Here is a 23,146-nt window from a genome sequence, read left to right on the forward strand (position 1 = left end):
GGACTTGAACAGAGAGAAGTCTCACCTGCTTGGATAGAAGGCAGTGCATGATGAAGACCAGAGCTCCCTGGAAGCTGTTCAAGATGGTGAAGAAGTATTCTGCCACAATGTGGCCCTTCTTAAACAGAAAGGCTCCAAACACCCACATGAGTCCCAGAATGCACATCTGGGCTATGGCTGTAACCGTGAAGGTTCTGCAAAGCACAGAAGAGAACGACAGGAAGGTTGGCATGAGTGATATCTGATATAATTTGGCATAGAAATTAGATATCGGATCATACTGGTATCGGATAAGGCAGCGTTTCTTAACCATAGAGCCGTGGCCTATTGTTGGGCCGCGAGCACCCCGTAGACCAGACCTGAGCAAATTAAGGGCCAGGGGCTGCATGTTAAGCTTTGCAATCTGGCCCGCCGGACATTCCCAAATAATTTTTTTAGATCTTTCAGATGGAAACTGTAGCTGCCATTATTATGTGCAGTGATGTTTTCAAATGACCTTGAACCATACAAAATATTTCAATGGTTTGAATCTGCGCTTTTGCATGATACACTAGTTACTATGGTCATCTAATTAGTTACTATGGTCATCTACGTCTCAGCAGCTCAGACGAGGCACCAAGCAGTGTGGGTGGGGAGCATGTTTCCGCAGAGTGTTTCCACAGCGGCCAGCCTGAAATGCAGGTGTCAGGGAGAGACACGGAAGGACATTTTTAACAACAAAGTTATAAAGCTTAGTGATGTATCACATATATCAGATTGTTAATGAGGTTTTTTTTACCCTTTGCGTTCATATTTCACTGTTTGTTGCATTTTGTTGCGTTTCGCTTGATCGTAAAATATGTCGAGAGGGGGTGTGATGTTCATATGTTGTCAATATTCAGTGTTTTATCGTTCATAGTTAATATTGTAAATCCCACATTCTTTATTTTTATGTACATTCTGGGTTCTCATTCAGTAAAAAAAATTTTAAATTCCATTCCGTTTTCTAAGGCGGTCTGTCATAACGTTTTTAGCATTCAGACATTATTGTGAGGTTTTGTATTATAGTGTTCCTAAAAATAGATAAACCGGCCCCCAGACACATTTTTTTCTCTAAATTTGGCCCCCTGAGGCAAAATAATTGCCCAGGACTGCCGTAGACGGCTGCCAAAAAATATAAGTTTTTCAGCTGTGGTCCGTAGTTGTTGTTCAGTTGCATTACATTTTTCCACTACTTGTGGCAGTAATGCCAATGTCAAACAAACAGAAGAAGTCTGGCGCTAAAGTCATAGAGAAGTTTCTTAAGAGCAAAAATTAGGACTTCATTGGTGAAGCTGTGTTTTCATTTGCACTTAAATTTTATTGACAGTTTATTTAATAAACATATATATTATTATTATTTTTATTTGAATTTAATTTAGTTACAATGTATGTATTTTAGCACTGGGTAATTGTATATAAATGTATTTTTCATCAGTTGTTGAGTCCATTGTTTGCCTTTTATTTGATTATTATTTATTGTTGTAATCAGCCTGACCTAAGCCTCGATAATAATCTTTGTGATTAATGCTTTCGCATCATTTGAAAAGCTTAATCCTGTTAAACTGTAAGTAGATTTTATATAATTATCGAATGTGATAAAAATTAAGAGTAAGATTACTAATTCAGTGTTAATATTTAACACTGAATTTAAAAAGGTTAAGAACCTCTGGGATAAGGTATGGTCTGGATGATGACCTCTTATAACTGCACCACAGCGCAAGCTAGCTCGCTGAGCTAAGTGTGGCTGAGAAGTGGAATTATAAATATGTATTGTAGATATGTGATTTGCAATGACTGTTAAGTATTGGTTATGCGAGCGGGGAACACAAGATGTCTTCCTTCAATATTTAATCTAATATCAAACCTCATGACAAATCACTCGTAGTCACACGCGGAGTATTTGCAACAAAATAATGACAATAACTTACTTATTTTCATTATTTTGCTGCGAAATGGTGGTACTGAAAACAACAAACCAGCTACACCCAGTATCTAATTTCACTAATTGTTTTCGTTTTCACTTTCAGACGTTACACTTTATTTTGTTCAAACAAAAAAGTGCAGCGTTCCAAAATGTAATTATATTATCATTTGTGAATTTATTCTAAACACTAATCTGTCTTTCTTGTTACACAGTAGGAGAACATACTATTTTACTCTATTTTTTATGGCGTGTCAAATGGGATAAATTAAAATAGATAAGTCTTTAAATAATTAGTTAAATGTGTCATTAATTAATTATAATTGGAATCCAATATAAAAATGTGTTATTTTGTCATTAATGTAAAAGTATATATATATTTGTATAACTTAATCATTTATTTCATTATTAAATTAATTATTGAATTAACACATGATACCATTATTTCATGATTTATTGTTTTATTAAATTACTTCATGAACCCGTGTGTCAGCGCTTCATGAATTTATCTATCTGTCAAACCCAGCCGTCAAATATTAAGACCTGATGGTTGCCCAGCTTGTCTGTTAAACTATTCCACCAGAGAAGCAAAGGTGTACTGCTCCTTGGTCGGGAAGTGCGGAAATAACTCCAACAACTTTAAATTCCACACACTCCACAAGGTTTAAAATATCAACCACTTACTCCTGAAAAAGCGTGAGTATATTCTCCTTAACCGCCATGTTTTGAACAACTTCCAAAAGTTTCAGGCTTCAGACCAAAGCAATTATTGGACTGGAGCCGTGTTAGCACTGCCCACTGACTTTGATGGCTGAGTTTGACAGATAAAATAAATTCATGAAGCACTGACACACAGGTTTGTTGAAATAATTAAATAAATCATTAAATCATAAAATAATGATTTAATTCGTAAAATAATTAAATTGTGAAATACAGTATGAGATTAAATTACGAAATAATGAAATCAATACTTAATTAAATTACTAAATGTTTAAATAAATACTGAAATAGTTACTTAAATTATTACTTAATATTTTACATTGTTTACATTTAAAATAAAATAATGACATTTAATAACACATTTATAAATTTAATTTTAATTATAATAATTATGGGCACATTTAAGTAATTATGTTTATTTAATAAGTTTATTTAATTTTAGATTTGTTTTAATATTGATGTTCATTAAAACTCATTTACCATCCATTGATTAAACAAGTTGAAAAACTTATTCGGGTGTTGCCATTTAGTGGTCAATTATATGGAATATGTACTGTACTGTGCAATCTACTAATAAAAGTTTCAATCAATCAATCAAAACTCTGGGATTTTTGTGGCACTTTGAAACTTGCACTAACACATTAAAAAAGAGAGCAGATTTAAATGCCAACTGAAACAAAACATAATCAAACCGCTTCTATAAATCTCAACAGGCAGGCTGCAATGAGAGAGAAGCCTATCTTCTAATTAACCATGTCGGTGTGTATAATGTATAATTCAAAGTATGTACAGTGTGTAATAGTCGCTCGTGTTGCAAAACTGCAAATGCAAAAAGAGGTGCTCACTGACTTTATTTTGTTCAGCTTGCTGAGGTCGGGGTTGAGGCTGGAAAACTTCTGGGCCAGCTTCCAAACAGTGACGATGAAAAAGAAGACATTGAGGAAGATGATGACGCACACGGGACCATAGAAGCTCCAGATGAGGCCGTCTTGGAGGGACAGCCAGCAGCTGCAGTGGGGAGATGGGAAACTAAACTCCCACTCAAACACAAACGTTTGTGGTTTTCTGCACACTCACAGATCCTTAGTGCCGTATCCTTTGGGTCTGATGATGGCAGACACTATGACGATAACCAAGGGTGTCCCGTAGCCGAAGAGGAATAAGTAGAGGGGCCTGATGGTGACGTTGAAGACCAGGACCACCATCCGATACAGCTGCACACCCTCTAGTAGCATCCATGCAAACACTCCCAAGAAGAAAAAATGGAGCATGGCGGCAATAAACCTGCAGCCGCCCTGTAATGCAACATAAACACACGATGAGCGGAAGTTCCATGGTGAGCAGAGGAATGAAAGGACTCTTGCTGTGTTTATACGAGCCCAACCAACCTTATAAAGACAACATTTTGAATCAAGACAGTGAGGCATTGCTTTTTCAACTTTGCCATCAGATAACCGCAACACTATGTTAGGACAAGATTTCCGGGTTTAAAAGCAGTAATCATCTTAGGGAATGTTTACGATGACCATGATAGGATGGTTCAGAAAAGTTCAAAATACAGACGATAGATGCCTTCACAGACCAACAAGATGTGTGTGAAGCATGGTATTAGGCATGCTGTAACATACACATTTTGTCGGAATACAGTATAAGCACTGTAATGTATTGGCACTGTCTATAGCAGTGCTGCGTTCTGTTGTGCACACTCTTGAGAAAAAATTAGTGGTAGACAATCATTGTTGTATTAGGCTTAGACTAGTTGTTGCAACTTAACTGTCAATTTCATAAAATTGTTCTTTAAAGTGTTGTGTTTTTACCACAAAAAATAAATACATTCATATACGCAAAGAAAAGGCTGTGTTTGCATTCATTGTATTTTCCAGATTATAGGCTGCTACTTTTTTTCCAACGCTTTGAACCCTGCGGCTAATTTAAAGATTTTTCGCCCATAATGTTTTGTATTAAAAAAATAGTTTTCATACTACACCAGGGGTGTCAAACTCAAATACAGAGTGGGCCAAAATTTAAAACTGAACAAAACCGCGGGCCAAGGTTAAACAAATTAACCTTTTAATAGGGACCCAAACAAGTTTTGCATTGAATATTGAACAAGAAAGGCTTATATAACTTTATAGTGACATGCAAAATCGAGTTTCTAATAATAATAATAATAATTAAAAAAATATCAATGGCATATCAAATACAGTTTAAATGAAAATTAAATGCCTCTTTTCTATTTGCAGCCTTCTTAGGTAAATATCAACATTAACTTTTTCCACAGGCTAATACATTTGAAAATAAAATAACAATGAATAAACCAACCATTCAGGACTTTAAACTGCTCAGTTTGCAACACACTGATCTAATCTGATGTGCCCAAGCCAGATACCTGGCATCTTTTCTTGGATGCTAGTTCATTAATGTCGGGGCTCAGGCTTTGAGCTGAGGCAACCTTCATTATCAAACGAAGGTGTTCATCAGTCATTATATCTCGTAGTCTACCCGGACCACAGTCTTGGGGGCGTGCCTTAAAGGCACTGCCTTTAACATCCTCTACGAGCTGTCGTCACGTCCGCTTTTCATCCATTCTAACAACGTGTCAGCCCAGTCACAAGATATGTGCGGCTTCTGTATGCACACTCACGTAAATGCAACGCATACTTGATCAACAGCGATACAGGTTACACTGAGGGTGGCCGTATAAACAACTTTAACACTGTTAGAAATATACGCCACACTGTGAGTCCCACACCAAACAAGAATGACAAACACATTTCGGGAGAACATATGCACCGTAACACAACCTAAACACAACAGAACAAATACCCAGAACCCTTTGCAGTACTTACTCTTCCGGGACGCTACAAAATACACCCCCCACACACACACACCTTGTAGCATCCCGGAAGAGTTAGTGCTGCAAAGGATTCTGGGTATTTGTTCTGTTGTGTTTATGTTGTGTTATGGTGCGGATGTTCTCCCGAAATGTGTTTGTCATTCTTGTTTGGTGTGGATTCACAGTGTGGCGTGTACTTGTAACAGTGTTAAAGTTGTTTACCCTCAGTGTAACCTGTATCGCTGTTGATCAAGTATGCAAGGCCGTATAAACGTCGGGGGCGGCCGCCTTGGGTTGGGCGGGGGGGGGGGTTTCCCTCTCGTGGGTAGTGTGGCTGGGGGTTGCGCCCGTGGGGCCGGGGCCTTGCCGCTGTCGGGAGGGGGTCGGCTCGTGCCCCTCTGGCCCCGGGTGTCCGTGGGCTTCCTCCTTCCCCTGGGGCGCGGGGCGGGGTCTGCCCGGGGTCGCCCTACGCTGCGGCTGTGCGGGCCCGCTTGGTGCCGGGTTGGGGGGGCTGCTTGCCTCCCTTGTTGGGGCCCCGGCGGTGCTGCCCGACAGCTCTGCGGGGTCCCCCTCCTGTGTTTTATTCCGCCCTTATTTACTTATTCATTTTATTTATATATACTCTTATATATATATTTTTTTAAATTATCTATTTAATACATTTTATTTATTTATTCTGTTAAATTATATATGTGTATATATGGGTGCGCGCGTGTACGTTTGTATGTATGTATGGTGGAATCTGTGTGTATGTATGTAGGTACATGTGTGTGGGTCGCTGCCCCGGTGTGCATTGCTGGTTGCGGCACCGGGCCTGCTGAGATGCCATGGCGTGCCGGCTGTGGGTGCGGGGCTGGGCCCTTGTGGCTTTTTGCCGGATGGGGTGCCTGGTGGGTGGTGGGCGGGGGGGCCTGGACGTGCGGGAAGGGCTGCGGGGTTAGGTGGCGCTGGGCACTGTTAGCAACCAGGCCTCTTGTTTATTTTTATTTATTTTATTTTATTTAAAGGGTTTATTTTATTTTATTTATTTATTTTTTAATTTAATGTTATTATTTTTTTTTTTTTTTTTTGTATGTGTATATGTGTGCATATGTATATGCATGTCAGTGTATATATGTGTGTGTGTGTGTGTGTGTGTGTGTGTGTGTGTGTGTGTGTGTGTATGTGTACTATATGTGTATATGCATGCATGTGTGTATGTGTATGTGTGTGTATATACATGTATATGTGTATGTGTGTATGTATGTGTAGGTGTGTGTATGGGTGTGGATGTCCGGTGGATCGATTGGCCTGGCTGTGGATGAATTGGGGTAGGTGGGTTGGTGGCCTCTGTGGTAGCTGGGGGTGTGCGTTGTTGTGGTTTACGGGGTCGGTCGCTTTTTTTTTTGTTTCGGTTTCGGCGGCTGCGGGTGTTTGTACTGCGGACGGGCGGTGGTGGTGATGGTTGCTGTGGTACTGCCGGCGGTTGGCGTCGCCGTGTTGGGTTGGAGTGGTTGGGGGACTGTGGCTGGTATCTGTGCGCTTGTGGGGTTGTGGGGGCTGGCTGGCGTGGGCTTGCCGGCTGGTTTGGGGGCTGGCGTGCGGACGGGATGCATTGGCTTCTTCCCCCGTTGAGGGGCGCCGTACCCTGGCCGGGACTCGTATGGGCACGTTGCTGTGTGGATGGCCGGGATGCGGTGTTTGCATTGGGCATGGGGCTGTGCAGTTTTTCTGCGTTTGGTTGCTGGTATGGGCTCTGCAGGGTTGGGTTGGGGCGGGCGGGGGATGGCTTTGTTTGGCGGGGGTGGGCTCGCGTGGCGTCACGCTAAAGTGGTCTGGTGTGGGTCACGGGCCATGGGGGGGTGGCGGCTTCCTGGCCGTAGTTCCTGGTTGTCGGCCGCATGGACTGGGGGCGATGTCCGGGCCCTCTACTCCTCCTACTTATAGCACACACAGTCACACAAATATAGGACTTTGGGGGATTGTCCTGCGGGGAGGCATGGCGGGGGGTTGAGGATGCCTCCTATGGGGCTCCGGTCCTCCTGTCTTGTCCCCTGCTCGTCCATCCCTCAATCTTAGCTGCATATTAGACACTTAGGATTTGGAGGGCTCGGCTTGGTTGGGACCCACCAAGACCTTGATGTCCCCCAATTTTAATCGCATTATTAGTTCCCACAAGCATACATATTTCACTCACGCTACAGTACACGCATCAATAGGGACTGGAGGCCGGCTGTAATGGCTGACCTCCTAATTTTAACTACACAGTAGACACTCTGGGGGCCTTGTACACATGCATGTGGGGGGGTTGGGGTTCGGCGCACCCCTCATTGCCTCGTCGGCTGGCGCGGATTCCGGGGACTGCGTTCTGGTGGCCTGCCAGGCTTTTATTTATTTATTATTATTATTATTATGAATTTTTTTTTTTTAATTTTTTTTTTTTTTTTAATTTTATTTTATTTTATCTATTTATTTTTGTTTCTTATTTTTAATTTTTATTTAATTAAAATTTTTTTTTAATTATTATTATTATTTTTGTTTAATCTTATTATTTATTTGTGTGTGGCGTCGCGCGGGTCTCGCTTCCTGTTGGGTGGGGTCCGTGCCCGTGTGGCCCGACCTTGCGCTGTGGGGTCTCTGTTGGTGACTAGATGTGGTGGCGGCGCGGCGCCCGTGTCTGGTCTGGATGCTGTGTCTCGGTTGTTTGGGCGGTGGTGTGTTTGTTGCGGGTGTGGGTTGGGGTGGTGGGGTCTTTTGGGTCGCGTTTTTTTTTTGATCGCTTTGATTTGATTGGGTGGTGCTGGCTGTCTGGGGGTGTTGCGGCTGCTGTTTCTGCTGCCGTTTGTTTGTGGTGTGGGCGCCCGTGGCTGCTGGGTCTGGTGCAGGAGGGTGGCTGATGTTGTGACTGGTGGCAGCGCGCACGCGTGGTGGTTGTCGGGGCTGACAAACTGTGTATATGTATGTATATGTGTGTGTATGTATGTATGTATGTATATATATGTGTATGTGTATATATGTGTATGTGTATGTATGTGTATGTGTACATGTGTATGTGTATGTATATACATATGTATGTATATTTCTGGGGGTACGTTCGGGGCCTGCCTGTCGGGTGGGGGTCGGCGCCTCGGGCTACTGCATCCGGACTGCGTGTCTGGAGCTCCTGGGTCCCGCCGTCCATCCCTTCCGGGTACCCGTCTTGGTTGGGGCCTGCTGGGTCTAGTCCCTGCGTCTACTGTGGTAGCTTGGTGCTGCAGGGTATTCCGAGGTGCTGCGAGTCGGCCAGTTGTTGGGGCGGCGACCTTGTGTGTCAGCATGTATGTGATCTTCTTTTAATTCTTTTTTTAAAAAATTATAGTTTTTTAATATATTTTATTAATATTATTTTTTTTATTTTTTTTTTATTTACTTATTTATTTTATTTTTTGCAGGGGGTCTCCGGCCCCCTCGGGCGGGGCGTCCCGCCTTTCTGCCCGTGTGGGGTGGGGTCTTTCGCTGGCTTGGGGTCTGGCTTCCCCCTGCTTTTCTCGTGCCTTGTCCTCTGCCGGGTGCGTCTGTCTGCGGCCTGCTGCTGGCCCTTGTGGGCGGCGCGGTGGGCCGGGCTCTGGGGTTCCTGTCGCTGTCCGGCTTGGCTGCGTGGGGGCGGTGATATCTGGTTCCCTGGGCACCTCACCTACTGTTTGTGGGTTAGGCTCTCGGGGAGGCTGGGGCCGTACTCTGGCTCCCGCACACACTGGGAGTCAAATGTATTGTACATGCAGATTCACATATACTCACTTGCATACATACACACATACATAGGTACCTACGCTCCCACATACATCTACAAATACAGTACATATTTACACACTCAAATTTCGTACATCCACACGCACACTCATTATACAAACATACTGTATACACATACTGTACATATACATTCACTGTACAAACACACAAACACATTCTGTACATATACATTCACTGTACAAACACACATACTGTATACACATGCTGTACATATACATTCACTGTACAAACACACACATATACATACTATACATATACATTCACTGTACAAACACACATATACAAATACTGTACATATACATTCACTGTACAAGCACACATATACACATTCTGTACATATACAAGTACATATGCACACATACACTCATGCACATAATCACGTTTCATCAAACATATATTAACGTTGTTGCCCTAGGGTAAACTGGGTATAACACATGGCACACTGACAAAGCTTAACCTATTGTTACTATAACAATCTACAAGGTTAATGTAGGTTGCTTCTCTTTCTTCCCCTCCATTTTTCTGCATTCTTTCGTATCTCATGCTATCATTACGTATATGTATTGTTGCATTTGAACAATTGTATTGTTGATAATAAAGGTAAAGTATTGGTATTGTTTATTATCAATAGCGCTATTTCTATTGGTACTCATATTGCTTAATTTTTAATGTAATAATGCTCATTGTCATTTCTGTATTATTTTTCATTTTCACTAACTGCTTATTTGCTATTACTTTTACCATCATATTTGTACATGTAGTATTTGCTGATGTTGCTCTGTTGTTGTTGTTGTGTTTGCTGTTGTTTTTGTCTCTCTGTCTAATCCCCCTCTTGTCCCCACAATTCCCCCCTCTGTCTTCCTTTTTTTTCTCTTTCTATCCCCTCCTGCTCCGTCCCGGCTGCACCAAATGATAATATAAATACATTTAATAAAGTCAAATACAAATAAGTCAACAAGAGAAGTATCCTACACTTCTCTTTTGTAAAGTAAATCTGAACAGCCGATATGGGCATCTACATCTACTATATGATTTGCCTGAGAAGCTGGGCAGGACATTATTTTTAAAAAAATAAAAATAAAAAAAAAAAAGTATGCAAGGCATTACTTGTGTGCGTGCAGAAGCCGCACATTTTATGTGACTGGGCCAGCACTCGTTGGACTGGATGAAAAGCGGACATGACGATTTTCGGGAGGGGAAATGAAATTTGGGAGTCTCCCGGGAGGGTCGGCAAAGGACAAAGGAGAGCCAATCAGATTCTTTCATTCTGAGATGAGGAAGTTGAATTTCTCACTGGCGGCGGCGGGGTCAAAACAAAAAGGTGTGGATTTAATGTGATCTACATTGTAATATGTGAACACCTGGGAGAAAGTAAAGTGGACACATTTCATTTTTGACGCTATATGATGCCATCAGCAGGCGAGCCATCGATCGGGACAGCCACACAACTAAGTTAAAGCTGTGTGTATTTGCTGCTTTAGGTGTTCAGTCGAAATGAAGTGTTTGTCGAAAAGAGCAATCAGTTGCTATTCCTGTTTAAACGATGATGAAAACGAAAGTGTGGGCTACCATAATTTGCGTTCATGTAAACTTCCCCACGCTGTAATTTGATTTGATTTAGATGTATTGGTCCCCGTTGGGGAAATTCATTTTCACTGCCGTACATTTAAACAATAGACATTACACATCACGAACAAAAATAACAAAAAGACATCATACATGACCAACACATTTACAGGCTTGTCAGACAGGTCGGCCGGGCCTGCTGTTTAGGGCGGCTATAGCTGCAGGGATAAGGCTTTTCCAGAGGCAGGCCCTCCGGAATTTAATAGTTCTGTACCTGCGCCCTGATGGTAGTGGGATGATGTATTGGTGTAGTGGGTGAGTCATATCCTGGACTATTGTGTTTGCCAGTCGAATGATGGACCTGTGGTTTAGATCTGAAATGTTGGGTGTGGGTAGGCCGATGATTTTAGCTGCTATGTTTGTAATGTGTGTGAGTTTGGTTACAGAAAGCATAGTGAAAAAAATTGTCTACATGCTTTCATTTCTGTCCGTTAATATACAATGTGAACTTTCTCACGCTGCAAGTGATTACTGGTCAGAGAACACAATGAAATAGACAAAATCTAAAAGAAGAAGGGGAACAGATGACTACTGGTTATGTGGTACAGTAAAACACAACTTGATAAAAAAAAAATACTACGTTAAGAGTGTACAGTGTTGTTAAGTTTCTGCGTGTGTGTGTGTGCGTGCGAATGGTGAAATTTTAAAGGCATGATTCAGCTGACCTGCTGATCAGTGGCCTTGTGGTAAGAGTGTCCGCCCTGAGATCGGTAGGTCGTGAGTTCAGACCCCGGCCGAGTCATACCAAAGACTACACAAATGGGACCCATTACCTCCATGCTTGGCACTCAGCATCAAGGGTTGGAATTGGGGGTTAAATCACCAAAATGATTCCCGAGCGCGGCCACCGCTGCTGCTCACTGCTCCCCGCACCTCCCAAGGGGTGGAACAAGGGGATGGGTCAAATGCAGAGAGTAATTTCACCACACCTAGTGTGTGTGTGACTATCAGTGGTACTTTAACTTAATAAACTAGTTTTAGGAGAATGTTTTAGTATTATACATAATACTACTGTAGCGTTCAACTTTGCAAATATTAACTATTGTGTTTAAAGTCCTACTGAAGGTAGTATTCGGTTTAAGTATTAGGTCATCAAGTAAAGATAAATGTTGTGATGGTTGATAAAATGTGGATGAAGGACACTTTATTTAATTTATTTATTTTTTAGTTTCCCTCCTGAAATATTGCCACCTTATTGTGGTTAAGAGCTACCAGTAGAACTTAATCTTCAGGTGGGACACCCAAGTTGAACAGGTGTGATGGTAGAGGCCTGACAAAGTGCAATCCTATTCTCCAGGTTGGAGTTGGACACATAGGTTCTGATTCATTTAAGGTTAGTGTGTACTAAATCACGTGCAAACTTGATAGCACACGTAAATCTGATCTACTAAACGTGTGCAAAGTGGATTGTTTCTCTTAAGTGAGCAGAATAAGGCGTGCAATTCATTTTGCGTTTCTGTCGTCATTAGTATGCAAAATATATGCTGATCATTAAAATGTCCACAATACTAGGAGGATAATATGCAAAAATAATTATTTAGCACGTGCAATGTGATTTATTAACACTCATCACCATATTGCGAGCACTATTTTGCATTTTATTCAGTAACTGTGCAAACTGACAGTTCGACACACCTGCAGGATCAGTGCTAATGCTGCACAGACAGACGATGGACAGACGAGAATCCTCCAGCATACGTGTATGTGTCAACATTTTTGGATGGTCAAGAAATAAAAAATATTAGACATATCGTCTATTCAGCAACATAATTTTAAAGCCGTTAGAGGACATAAGGGGCTGATTAAAACAAATTCAATGGATACGTGTTGGTGTCCTTTAGTATTTTTTTTAATGACTTGTTTTTTCTCACATAGAATATATATTAATTTAATATATTTTGCATATTGAGCAGACCGAGTGCAGCCTCTTTCCCAGTGCACCTTCAGCGGTTAAAAAGAAATACAAAATAAAATGTGTCAATGTACAGTAGATGCACTGCCCAACTGCTACTAAAAAGGCCATAAAAAGTGGTAGATGTCTTCTGCATGTTTGAATACACAGCAAAATGCCACAGGTAGGGGCACGATAACATGAATTTGCAGTAAATGAAAGTGTCTCCGAGGTGATGTCCAGTTTAGTACACGCAAAATCCTCATTTAAATAAGGCGGTCTGCACCACTTTACAATTGCACACGCAGTCTTAGTAAATCACACGCAACACACCAGTACATGCTATATTATAGATTGCGCATGCTGTTTAGTGCATGGTATTTGGATCTTAGTAAATTAGGCCCCTATATTAGCTAACAACCAAATTCTATGAAGAAAGCAACATTACTACTGTATTAGCACAGAAAAGAGTGATTGAGCATGATGGAGCAGCATGTACACATGATGCCCCCTTCACATTTCTGACTGCTCCCTCATATATGCCTGCTAGGAACCGGCTCTAGTTCAAACACATTAGAAGAGGAACAAATAAGCTTGGATTCAGACTAGTTAAAATTGAGCAAGTGTAGGCATGGAATTTTCCTCAATGTAAGTAGTAAAACATGTTCAAAGCACAATAAACCATTATCATTACTAAGAGTGTTTATTCGGAATGCCAAATTTCCATTCCCTAAACTGTCTGCAAGGGACATTCGATTTTAATTATCTTCAAAGCCAAACAGGACATAAAAGTCGCTTTGTCTTTGAAGGGTGTAGAAACATTTTGGGATTCATGGTTTTTTTTTTTACTTTTTGGATGGAAATTATTTTCAATAAATTTCAGTCCTAAACAAAACTATCAAACATACAGTTGTTGTCAAAAGTTGACATACACTTGTAAAGAACATGTCATGGCTGTCTTAAGTTTCCAATAATTTCTACAACTCTTATTTTTTTGTGATAGAGTGATTGGAGCACATACTTGTTTGTCAAAAAAAACATTCATGAAGTTTGGTTCTTTTATGAATTTATTATGGGTCTACTGAAAATGTGACCAAATCTGCTGGGTCAAAAGTATACATACAGCAATGTTAATATTTGGTTACACGTCCCATGGCAAGTTTCACTGCAATAAGGCGCTTTTGGAAGCCATCTAGAAGCTTCTGGCAAGCTTCTGGTTGAATTTTTGACCACTCCCCTTGACAAAATTGGTGCAGTTCAGCTAAATCTGTTGGATTTCTGACATGGACTTGTTTTTTCAGCATTGTCCACGTTCTCAATTGCAGGTGGGTGTTCCAAAAGGACAATGACCCCAAAGACGCATCAAAAGTGGTAAAGGAATGGCTAAATCAGGCTACAATTAAGATTTTATAATAGCCTTCCCAAAGTCCTGACTTAAAACCCCATTGAGAACATGTGGAGTAGAGTTGTAGAAATTATTGGAAACTCAAGACAGCCATGACATTATGTTCTTTACAAGTGTATGTAAACTTTTGACCACGACTGTAAATTGTTTTTTATTTTTATGTTGACCCTTTTGACAGCCTTTTGATCAGATAATGTCAAAAGTTTAGATTAGTAAAATAACTCATGTCATGCAAATGTATACTAATTGATAACTGTGACATCATTTGATCAAAAGACATTCAAACATGCACCTGGGGATAGGTTTATTGGCAACACTAAATGGTCCCTAGTGTGTGAATGTGAGTGTGAATGTTGTCTGTCTATCTGTGTTGGCGACTTGTCCAGGGTGTACCTCGCCTTCCGCCCGAATGCAGCTGGGATAGGCTCCAGCCAACCCTGTGACCCCGAGAGGGACAAGTGGCAGAAAATCGATGGATGGATGGGAAAAAAAACATTACACGTTTGGTATTTTTGTTTATGTCTACAGTTGATTGAGAGACTTAAGCAAAAAACTTTTAAAAAAACCTAAATGTTTATGCCTTTTGAAAAACTGACGTTGCCTTTGGGATATTGTGGAATAATTACCAGTGTGTCACACACTTGTGAAAGAATTGGACATTGATATTTTTAAATTTGACATAAAAAAAAACCCTCTTAGGAAAAATCATGTATAATGGAGGAACACAACAAAAAATATGCATAGATTACAGCGCAAATTTACTGGAAGGACAAAAAAGAGATAATAATACATAAATCTTAATGTAAGTGATGAACATCAACTTTAAGCTTCGTCTTCGAACTACATGCTAAGAACATCACATCGATCCTATTGGTATTTTTACACAAAGTCCTTGTTAAAAATCAATAAAGAGCTCCTTTGATGTCCCAGTTGTGTGATGCTGACTCAGTATGTCAACGTTTCATGGAAACAAAGTCACTATCTGTTTAGACAAACATACCTCGGGTTTTGTTTGGGAAATGCCAGCCAGGAAGATGAGGTCAGCGATGAAGAGGCAGATACAGAGATGCAGATGGATGGTTGTGCGGGTCCCATGAATAGAGCGGCAAAACTTGAACGTCAGGATGCAAATGCTCAGACAAAGCAGGGACACGATCAGGCCTGTCTTTGTTATCAACAGGAGTGCAAAGTTTTGCTAGAGGAGAAAACATTGAATATTTATTATGTGAAAGCATTTCACTTAGTTTTTTGTGTGTGTTTCTTGCTAAACGCGGGCCGAACAATCAAAGATTTTGAAAGGCTCTTTTACGCGCAGAATAAGTACTAAATTGGCAACATAGTATCAAATAGTAATTGGTAATCAATTCTCAGGGTTTACTTTTAGTCGTTCAAAAAGTCACATCACTCAACTGCACAAGTAAACGTAATGCAACATCGGCGAAGCATTTTATGGAGTTACAACTGGTGTTAACAGGAAGTAAGCACTGCCCTGGCCATACTTGAATGCCATTAACTTTGCGCTGCACAGCAGTGAAAAACACCCACCTGTGTGTGTGTGTGTTTGCATGAGAGCATACTGGGTCTTCCTGTAAAATAAAGCTTTATAGCTTGTTGTTTGTATTTTTATTAGTGCTGTCAAATAATATATTTTTCAATCAGATTAATGACTCTTTTGAATTTGGATTAACCGTTGGACTTATCACAGGAAATAACTTGCTTGCATAATTTAAATTAACTTCAAAAAAGGCCCGATGAAAAAGATACAAATGCAATTTTATTGTCATAATGTCATCCTGCAACACTTTAAATGTGTTACTGAATGCACTTAATTTATTTGAGCAACACTTAGTAACAGTTTTATCTATTGTCCAGTCAGGGTTTATTTTGAAGTGAAATGTGCCTCCGGTTGGAGTCACCTCACTCATCTTTGCACAGATGTATGCATTGACCTGATCACTAACCATATAACAAGCTGTGCCACCTTTCAGGTAACCATCCACTGTCACGGTAAATGAGTGCAGTCTAAATAAATTGTGTGATGAATCTGAATATGTACATGATCAATGCAACAACAACAAAAGGGAATAAACACACAAGTTAACTCCATAGCCCTAATTTTATACTACTTTAAATACTGGATTATCATGTTTATTAAACTTTCCCCTTCAGTTTGGTATAAAATTAATATGCAGACTGAAATCATGGACAAAAATTGTGGACAAAAAAGTGAAGGTCTGATCCAACCCGTGCAATTCTACATTTGATAGGAATTAAGTAGGATTATTATTCATCTATTACTCAGTGCTCATGCAACAATTGCGTAAAATATGCTTTTTTGACACGGAAAAGTTGTGGATAGCAACAGAACATTCATATTCTGACATAACAAGCTTGTTGGGTTGAAATAAGCTATGAAAATAAATGTGACCAAAGTTATTAGCTCTCGGCCATGTTTGTTTTGTAAAAGTAGCTTTCACAAGAAACAAGGTTGTTGACTATTCTACACAAAGTTGTGTGACTTCTAAGGAAATTGCTTGTCTTGAACTAAAAACGTCAGTTACTACAATCTCTAACCTTATCAGTGTATCTAATTATTAGAGGGCAGGGATTCTATTAAAGAACTTTCTCTCAATAAGTGTAGTTCTGGAAAACAGTAATTGAAAAAGGGTTACTTGTTCTAGTTTTTAAAAAAAAATTAGAATACACTCAGTATTTTAAGTATTTAATGTGTCCTTACTCAATAGGACGAATGTGCCCCACCTAAAACTTAATATAAGTAAATTAAAAAGCAGTATTTATGCTAATGTTTTGTGATTTGTGTTATCAAAAGTACTTCTCTTAAAACAAATAAGCTAGTGAAGTAGTAATTTAAGCCTTTTGTACAGCATTGTGGAAAAACATGAATATGATTATGTACGGTCAAGCTCAAAATGATTTATACTTTAATAATATTTTCTATTTGTATTTTAGCTGTGTGGGTATCTATAGTTACTTAGTGTTCTTCATTTACTTACATCCACAGGATAGAGAGCCATCAGCACGGCAAAGCTGCTGAGATGTTCACATTGACACACAGTGTGAGTAGCATTGGAGCGTTGTCGATGGCAACCATCTGTGGACCAGGCGCCTCGGTCATTCCAGTACACACAGATGTAACTCGCCTCAGATTGGTCCTACGCCACAACAACAAAACCATGGTAATGGAAAATACTTGGTACTGCATTGCTGTAAAGCAGGACAAACCTGGAGATGTCTGAGCGTGAGAACGACCGGGTGGCTCAGGTTCTGAGTGGATGGGTTGGACACCACAACTGACACTACCCGGGAGAAGATTTGGAAAGTCGGTACAGTGCCATCTTTTTCGAAACCTTGGAGCTGGTCAAAGGAGCGGTTTACAGATCTCTCCAGGTTCTTGTAGCTCAACAAGGCCGCCATAGCAAAGCCTAGAAGGCGAAAACCACAAACGAGATCACACAGAGAGATTAGATAGATTTGTTTTGTCATTATTCTATTCTGGGTAAAGTGTGAGCTGAAGCCTATCACAACATACCTGTTGTTGACTAGCACTTGCTACAAATAAAAAGCTTATTCGACTTCATGATGTTAATCTGTATGCACCGTATTTACGGCAGGTAACTTGCTGCCACCTATAAAGATGTTAATAAAGTTGTACTTTAGAGATGAGAGCTGTCTCTCGACAAATTGTTGTGCTTTAAGCAGAAAATTGAGTTACAAGCTTACCTGTCGTTAGTTGCCGTAGCAAATAACAAAGTTAACCTCGTATGGTCTGCCCAAAACAGCTGATCTTACTTGCTAGCATTACCTTATGGCTTTAGATAAACATAACTCTGTTTTCTAACCATGGGAAGAAAGAAATTGAGTGTAAAGGACAGTGCTGAGAAGAAAAAGAAGAAGAGGAGGAAGAAGAAGAAGAGAACGATATTTGTTGAATTAAGGAAATAAATCATCAAAAACAACCAACTTGGTGAAGCAGTTTGAGCACATCACTGCTAGTCTGAATCATACTGAAGCAGAAAGAGTCTAACGCCAGCCAAGGATGTTAAAATAATATCTAAACAGTTGACATTTATCCATGAAAATATGAAGAAGCTGCTGATGGTGTGTTTGACATTTCATATCGTTTTCACACAAAATGTAGTCAGTGAACTATTTTCCACAATGCTTACATTTTCTTAACAGACAAGCTATACCTCCAATCAAAATTATGGATTGTTTTTGTGTTATTTACAAATGTTAACACACACCCTCCCACAATAGCAAAACCATATTCCAAACCTTACACACAGTATAAAAACATCTGCTTCTGCAATGATAACAGTTTAAAAACAATATATCTCAACTGATAATAAAGAAACAATTGAATAATTGACACAGCTGATTTATGTTGGGTAATATGGGCCAAGCAAAGCCAATTTGCACTCTGGCCTTCACTCAGTAGCAGTGGTCAGGAGGACTTTGGACTTTGAAGAGTGATGTTTTTGGAAACATTTTGGAAAAAGACAAACACTGTAATGTCTGGACGAGGGAGAGTAAGAGCAAGTGGCCAAGGGAGAAGAGCAGGCCCAATGAAAGGGCAAAGTTGGGGTGTAGTTTTTGTAACGCCAACAATAGCCAGTATTTTGAAACCTGGTGTACTTTGACTGCATGTACCCTGTGAAGTGAAAACAGGTGTTATTCTTTAAACAGAATAATTTCATTCTGAGTCAGTTTGCCAGTGTTTTGGTAAAGTTAGTGTGTGCAGAAAAAGATGTGTTCCATTTTGAAATGAAGAGCTATTATATATTTAACAAAATTTGTTTTTGCAAAGACAATTATCCATTTGGCTAACAAGGTGTGGGTCTCTTTAAAGAGTTTAGAAAAAGTATCTGAAGTATGGTTAAGCGCTTGTTAGCGATTTAAAAAAACCTGTAATACAATATAGGGATTCCTTGTGAGGAACCCTGAAATATTCTAAAAATGAAACTAAAAACAATTATAGGCTCCTTGACATAGCTTTAAGTTGAGACATTTCACGTAATTTTGCCCTCGATGTTACAGAAAGTATAAGGAAATGTGAGCAGCTGCTTGCTCTTCTTTAGGTCCAGATAATAAGTCTCCTATTTGTCAATACAATTACACAAAGTTTGGATTTTTGGCAGAGATGTCCTTTCTGTCGTCTTAATGTTCATCCATCTTTGTCGGATTGTTAATTTGATTGAACGTGATCCTTGCATGAGCCCTTCGGTGATGGTTGCCAGGGATTGTCTAGTACACCGATTGCTGCAGTTGAAGCAGCAACTTTGTGGAGTGGTCTCAGGCGAACCATCTGCTCCCTAATGTGGACAAGACCAAGGAGCTGGTCATCGACTTCAAGAAGAAAATGACCTCTGTGGAGTCCATCAAAATCCAGGGCCCGGGAGGTGGCAGTAGTGGGGCAGTACAAGTACCTGGGAGTCTACTTGAACAGCAGACTGGACTGGAAGGACAACAGCAAAGCTGTATACAAGAAGGGCATGAGCAGACTCTTTTTCCTGAGGAAGCTTAGGTCCTTTACAGTAATGTGTGCAGCCAGCTGTTGGAGATCTTTTTCAGTCTGTTGTGGCCAGTGCACTGTACTTTGCAGGGGTTTGTTGGGGGAGCAGCAACAGCAAAAGGGACTCAAACCGGATTGACAAACTGATCCGGAAAGCCGACCAAACTATTGGCACGCAGTTGGAGGCGTTTGTGTCAGTGAGGGACAGGAGGACACTGGACAAACTACTCGCCATCATGGACAATCCTGCCCACACACTCCACCAGACAATTGAGGTACAGCGGAGCTCATACTCCAACAGGCTCCTTCAGCTTCGTTCCCACAGTGTTCGATTCAAGAACTCCTTCATTCCGCACTCCATCCAGCTGTATAATCACTCGCCATACAGCATATCTGTTTATTACCTGACCGCTTCTATGTTAGCTATCTCTTTTTGTTTATAATGTATATTTTCTGCTCGATCTACTCTCTATTTTATGCTGCCCTTTCTTTTATTTTTTTTTATTTTTTTGCTGCAGCTGTTACATATACTGTAATATTGTACATGGCAATTGGGATTTGTTATATATTGTATATATCAGAGGTCCCCAAACCAGTGTCCAAAATCAGGCCCGCGGGAAGTCCCAAGTATAAAAAAAAAAATTTGTAAAAAAATAAAAATAATTTTTTTCTGTCTTTTCTTATCCACTTTGTACCGCTTGCTACTCACGGTGTCTCCTAGCCGCTCAGGCAAATCATATTGTCTAAAAATGCATTTTCTCATCGATAACGTGACATCATCGCGCGCGCGGAAAGTGGGCTATATATATATATATATATATATCAATGCGGCCCCCGAGTCAAAAAGTTTGGGGACCCCTGGTATATATTGTATAAAAATATAATATAATATAATAACATATATTATATACTATATACCGTATTTTTCGGATTATAAATCGCAGTTTTTTTCATAGTTTGGCCGGAGCGATTTATGTGTGAAATTATTAACACATTACAGTAAAATATCAAATAATATTATTTACCTCATTCGCGTAAGAGACGAAGCAAATGTCCGCAATCGTCACACACACGTCAGCAATCGTCACACACGTCAACCAATAAGAATTCGGCGGGGGCGGGTCATGGCAGAAGTGCATTGTGCGTCATGGCAGAAGTGCATTGTGGGTCATGGGATGCTAACTGCTGCTACATCCGTAGCTACTAAAATGGATTATTTCAACATTGGCTATAACTTATAAAAACTGAGAAGGGCTGAACTAAAATGGCACTGAAAAAGAAATCATATACCGTATTTTTCGGATTATAAATCACAGTTTTTTTCATAGTTTGGGTGCGACATATACTCCGGAGCGATTTATGTGTGAGATTATTAACACATTACCGTAAAATATCAAATAATATTATTTATCTCATTCGCGTAAGAGACGAAGCAAATGTCCGCAATCATCACACACACGTCAGCAATCGTCACACACGTCAACCAATAAGAATTCGGCGGGGGAGGGTCATGGCAGAAGTGCATTGTGCGTCATGGCAGAAGTGCATTGTGGGTCAGAGGGTTGCTAACTGCTATATGCTATATGCTACTGCCATAGCTATTAAAATGGATTATTTCAACATTGGCGGTAACTTATAAAAACTGAGAAGGGCTGAACTAAAATGTCACCGAAAAGGAAATCATATACTGCAGATTAGCCGTATTTTTCGGACTATAAATCGCAGTTTTTTTCATAGTTTGGCCGGGGGTGTGACTTATACTCAGTCAGGAGCGACTTATGTGTGAAATTATTAACACATTATTGTAAAATATCAAATAATATTATTTAGCTCATTCATATAAGAGACTAGACGTATAAGATTTCGTGGGATTTAGCGATTAGGAGTGACAAATTGTTTGGTAAACGTATAGCATGTTCTATATGTTATAGTTATTTGAATGACTCTTACCATAATATGCTACGTAAACATACCAGGCACGTTCTCAGTTGGTTATTTATGCATCATATAACGTACACTTATTCAGCCTGTTGTTCACTATTCTTTATTTATTTTAAATTGCCTTTCAAATGTCTATTCTTGGTGTTGGGTTTTATCAAATAAATTTCCCCCAAAAATGCGATTTATACTCCAGTGCGACTTATACATGTTTTTTTCCTTCTTTATTATGCATTTTCGGCCGGTGCGACTTATACTCTGGAGCGACTTATACTCCGCAAAATACGGTACAAGCCGGACGTAGTGAAATATGCAGCAGAAAACGGCGATCGAGTAGCAGAAAGAAAGGAAACGGCGCATACCAGAGGCGACACCGGGGAGGAAGATTTCATCGGATATAGCGATCGGGAGTGACAGATTGTTTGGTAAACGTATAGCATGTTCTATATGTTATAGTTAATTGAATGACTCTTGCCATGATGTGTTGCGTTAACATACCAGGCACGTTCTCAGTTGGTTATTTGTGCGTCATATAACGTACACTTATTCAGCCTGTTGTTCACTATTCTTAATTTATTTTAAATTGCCTTTCAAATGTCTATTCTTGGTGTTGGATTTTATCAAATAAATTTCCCCCAAAAATGTGACTTATACTCCAGTGCGACGTATATATGTTTTTTTCCTTCTTTATTGTGCATTTTCGGCCGGTGCGACGTATACTCCGGAGCGACTTATAGTCAGAAAAATACGGTATATATTATGTATATATTACATATATATTATATTTTATATTGCTACTACAGTACATTTTTAGTCTACTTAAACCTGCATTATCCTTTCCATCCTTACCCTTTCCATCCTTTGAAACTGAGCTATTGTGTGGAACAATTTTCCTTGTGGATCAATAAAGTTTGTGTAAGTCTAAGTCTAAGGATTTTTTTAAATAAAGGGTCAAATCAGGGAGGAAAAACAGGACTGAAGAGACGACAGTTAAGAAGGACAAAAAACATGATTTCTCAGCAAAAATGGGACACTTAATAGGTATGTGTAGTCCTCCCTGCCTCTCACCCAGAATTTCCAGGCTGTGAAGCAGGCAGATGACCACATTTCTACTGTGCTTCCCATTTTCAAACTAAAAACTAAAAATACTTATTGTTTCTTTAAAAATACTGAGACAGCATTGTTTGTAAAAGCACATTACGTCCCAAGTGGAATTTATGGGAGTTTGAATACGATGGATATGCTACAGTCATGTCAGCACAATCCACCATCACCCTTTCCGAGAACACAGTCATCAACTATGATCTTGCGAAATATTCCATAAAATGTTTGTGATAAAGGTGATTTTCTTTTTTTATTCATGGATGATGTCAATGAAACCGTCAACGACGTTCACAATATAAAAAAAAAATGGGTCCGCTCATCCTCCACGAACCAGGAAGTATTCTACTGTTAAATTGTCTCCTATTTAGGGATGCAACGATTAC

General features: G+C 39.9%; 1 protein-coding gene across 4 annotated transcripts in view; it reads right to left on the minus strand.

Annotated features, from left to right (window-relative positions):
- LOC133639637 (adhesion G protein-coupled receptor E5) overlaps nucleotides 1–23,146 on the minus strand; it is a 75,971-nt gene that overhangs the window by 5,079 nt on the left and 47,746 nt on the right. For all 4 annotated transcript variants that reach the window (XM_062033124.1, XM_062033122.1, XM_062033123.1 and 1 more), the window contains 6 exons: nucleotides 17,432–17,631; nucleotides 17,203–17,361; nucleotides 15,189–15,383; nucleotides 3,740–3,957; nucleotides 3,512–3,670; nucleotides 26–194 (listed from right to left, as the gene is read on the minus strand). In XM_062033124.1, the coding sequence (XP_061889108.1) occupies nucleotides 26–194; nucleotides 3,512–3,670; nucleotides 3,740–3,957; nucleotides 15,189–15,383; nucleotides 17,203–17,361; nucleotides 17,432–17,631 (1,100 nt within the window). The remainder of the gene's footprint in view (nucleotides 1–25; nucleotides 195–3,511; nucleotides 3,671–3,739; nucleotides 3,958–15,188; nucleotides 15,384–17,202; nucleotides 17,362–17,431; nucleotides 17,632–23,146) is intronic.

Source organism: Entelurus aequoreus, linkage group LG22, assembly GCF_033978785.1.
Source record: "Entelurus aequoreus isolate RoL-2023_Sb linkage group LG22, RoL_Eaeq_v1.1, whole genome shotgun sequence".
NCBI lineage: Eukaryota > Metazoa > Chordata > Actinopteri > Syngnathiformes > Syngnathidae > Entelurus > Entelurus aequoreus.